At 43.2% G+C, this 2,500-nt stretch overlaps 1 protein-coding gene across 1 annotated transcript in view; it reads left to right on the top strand.

Annotated features, from left to right (window-relative positions):
• Positions 1-1,262: 1,262 nt before the first annotated feature.
• The window catches only part of LOC132842504 (essential MCU regulator, mitochondrial-like), a 2,388-nt gene continuing 1,150 nt past the window's right edge, over positions 1,263-2,500 (top strand). The window contains exon 1 of the mRNA XM_060865234.1: positions 1,263-1,477. Coding sequence (XP_060721217.1) covers positions 1,322-1,477 — 156 coding nt within the window. The 5' untranslated portion in view covers positions 1,263-1,321. The remainder of the gene's footprint in view (positions 1,478-2,500) is intronic.

Genomic DNA, 2,500 nt, shown 5'->3' on the forward strand with positions numbered 1-2,500 from the left:
GAGGTCTGAACATGATGAAAATGTAACATTCAGACTAGTTTGTGCAAATTAGCACAACAAACAACTTGCTGTTTGTTTAACAGAGCATTATAATGAGAAGCTTTCTCTAACACACACACTCACACACACACAAGAGTAACTGCTGTACAATAAAGACTAAACATGGATCAACTCTCTCTCTCTCTTTGTGTGTGTGTGTGTGTGTGTGTGTGTGTGTGTGTGTAATTATGATCTTTATGTTCTTGGGCTCTGAGGCTGTGTGCAAATGTGCAGAAGTATTTGTGTTGCCAGACTGGACAGTGTTACAGACTGAACTTATTAAATCCACTCCACTGACAGAGTAAAACTGAGCACACGCTACTGTGTGTGTGTGTGTGTGTGTGTGTGTGTACTAGAGATATCACTACACTGTTATAGAGACATCACTACTAGTCAAGCCTGACACTTATCAGCCAATCAGAACAAGAGGCTACACAACAGCCAATCAGAAAACAGCACTATTGTATCTGGGTAAGATTTAACGCAACAACCAATGAAAAAAAAAGCAGATCCTGGAATTGTTCATCATCATCATCCTCGTTCACCCACAGAGAAAAGCTCTGGAGCTGTGAGCATCACTTTGAGCACAGAGTAAGTCATGATCTCCTGTTTAATGTTACAACTAATTCACAACGTGTTTGACACAAACAATGACATTGTGACTGCTGTTAGAGACGTTTCCCAGATAATCAGCATCAGGGGGCCCCGGTTCACTGACAACACCTGCTCAGAACAAGTAGTCTAGGGCCAGTGGTTCTCAAACTGGGGGCCCTGAGATGGTGCCAGGGGGCCCCGGTTTACTGACAACACCTGCTCAGAACAAGCTTCCACATTCTAATGCTGATGCCCAGAGGGTATTTTTGATGGTCGGTTTGAACAAAACCTCAACACGAAACAGTTTGTCTCTGGACGGGACTTTGTCCTCAATCATGTCCCTAAAAATGTCTGGGCTTGTGCTGAACTGTTTTATATGGGAGCAACATTACAAATGATAAAGGGGTCTAAAAAGGTAATAAACACTTACAATAAACACCACCAGTCATAATCTCTCTCTCTCTCTCTCCCACACACACACAAATTAATAAATTTATTTTATTTTATTATTTATTTTTTGGGTGGGTGGGGTCAGTGGTTGGAGATGTCACTCTTGTCTGTCTTTATAACTTGAGAGCCCTGTGTTTATATTCCACATGTCCCATGTGTAATAACTATGTGATTAGAGCAGCTGAACAGTGAGTAAATCCTCCCGATCTGGCAACCTGCGTCTCTACCCTGAGGTAAAATGGCGTCTCCGCTGTTTTATCGGTTTGCGAGGCTGTGTCGGAATATCGGTGTGTTTCCGCGGACTGCAGTGTGTGAGAGCTCGGGAACAGTGCGGACACAGTACCGGACAGCTGTGTGCACCTCCAGCGGCGCCATTCTGCCCAAACCCAAGAAGGTAAGAGCGGAAAATGTCCGCCATTGTAAGCCACTGAATCGGTCCTGTTTTGACATATTTAATCCCACCCGTATTCTGACTACACGCCTTTCTCCTGCGCGCTGGTTGGCTGGAAGCTCGTCTTCACGCGCAGTGCAGGTGTCTTCTCGGCCAATCAGATCGAATATGTCTCTAATTATTGATATAGTGTGTAAGAGGTAGATAGGTGGGAAAAAAACTCATACAAATGAAGACTAGTGTGTGTGTGTATGAGAGACTGAGTGTGTTTGTATGTGTGTGTATATGTATATGAAAGACTGAGTGTGTGTGTATGAGAGACTGAGGGAGAGTGTGTGTGTGTGTATATGAGAGACTGAATGTGTGTATTTGTTTGTGTGTTTGTGTATCTGAGAGTGTCTGTGAGTGTGTGTGTATATGAGACTGAATGTGTGTATATGAGACTGAGGGAGTGTGTATGTGTGTGTTTGTGTGTGTTTGTGTATCTGAGAGTGTGTGTGTATGAGACAGTTTGTGTGTGTGTCTGTGAGAGTGTGTGTGTGTATATGAGAGACTGAATGTGTGTGTGTGTTTGTGTGTGTTTGTGTATCTGAGAGTGTGTGTGTCTGTGAGAGTGTGTGTGTATGAGAGACTGAATGTGTGTATGTGTGTATGAGACAGTTTGTGTGTGTGTCTGTGAGAGTGTGTGTGTGTGTGTATGAGAGACTGAATGTGTGTGTCTGTGAGAGTGTGTGTGTATGAGAGACTGAGTGTGTTTGTATGTGTGTGTATATGTATATGAAAGACTGAGTGTGTGTATGTGTGAGAGAGTCTGAGTGTGTGTGTATATGTATATGAAAGACTGAGTGTGTGTGTATGAGAGACTGAGGGAGAGTGTGTGTGTATATGAGAGACTGAATGTGTGTATTTGTTTGTGTGTTTGTGTATCTGAGAGTGTCTGTGAGTGTGTGTGTATATGAGACTGAATGTGTGTATATGAGACTGAGGGAGTGTGTATGTGTGTGTTTGTGTATCTGAGAGTGTGTG

The sequence above is a fragment of the Tachysurus vachellii genome, chromosome 3 (genome assembly GCF_030014155.1).
Source record: "Tachysurus vachellii isolate PV-2020 chromosome 3, HZAU_Pvac_v1, whole genome shotgun sequence".
NCBI classification, from domain to species: domain Eukaryota; kingdom Metazoa; phylum Chordata; class Actinopteri; order Siluriformes; family Bagridae; genus Tachysurus; species Tachysurus vachellii.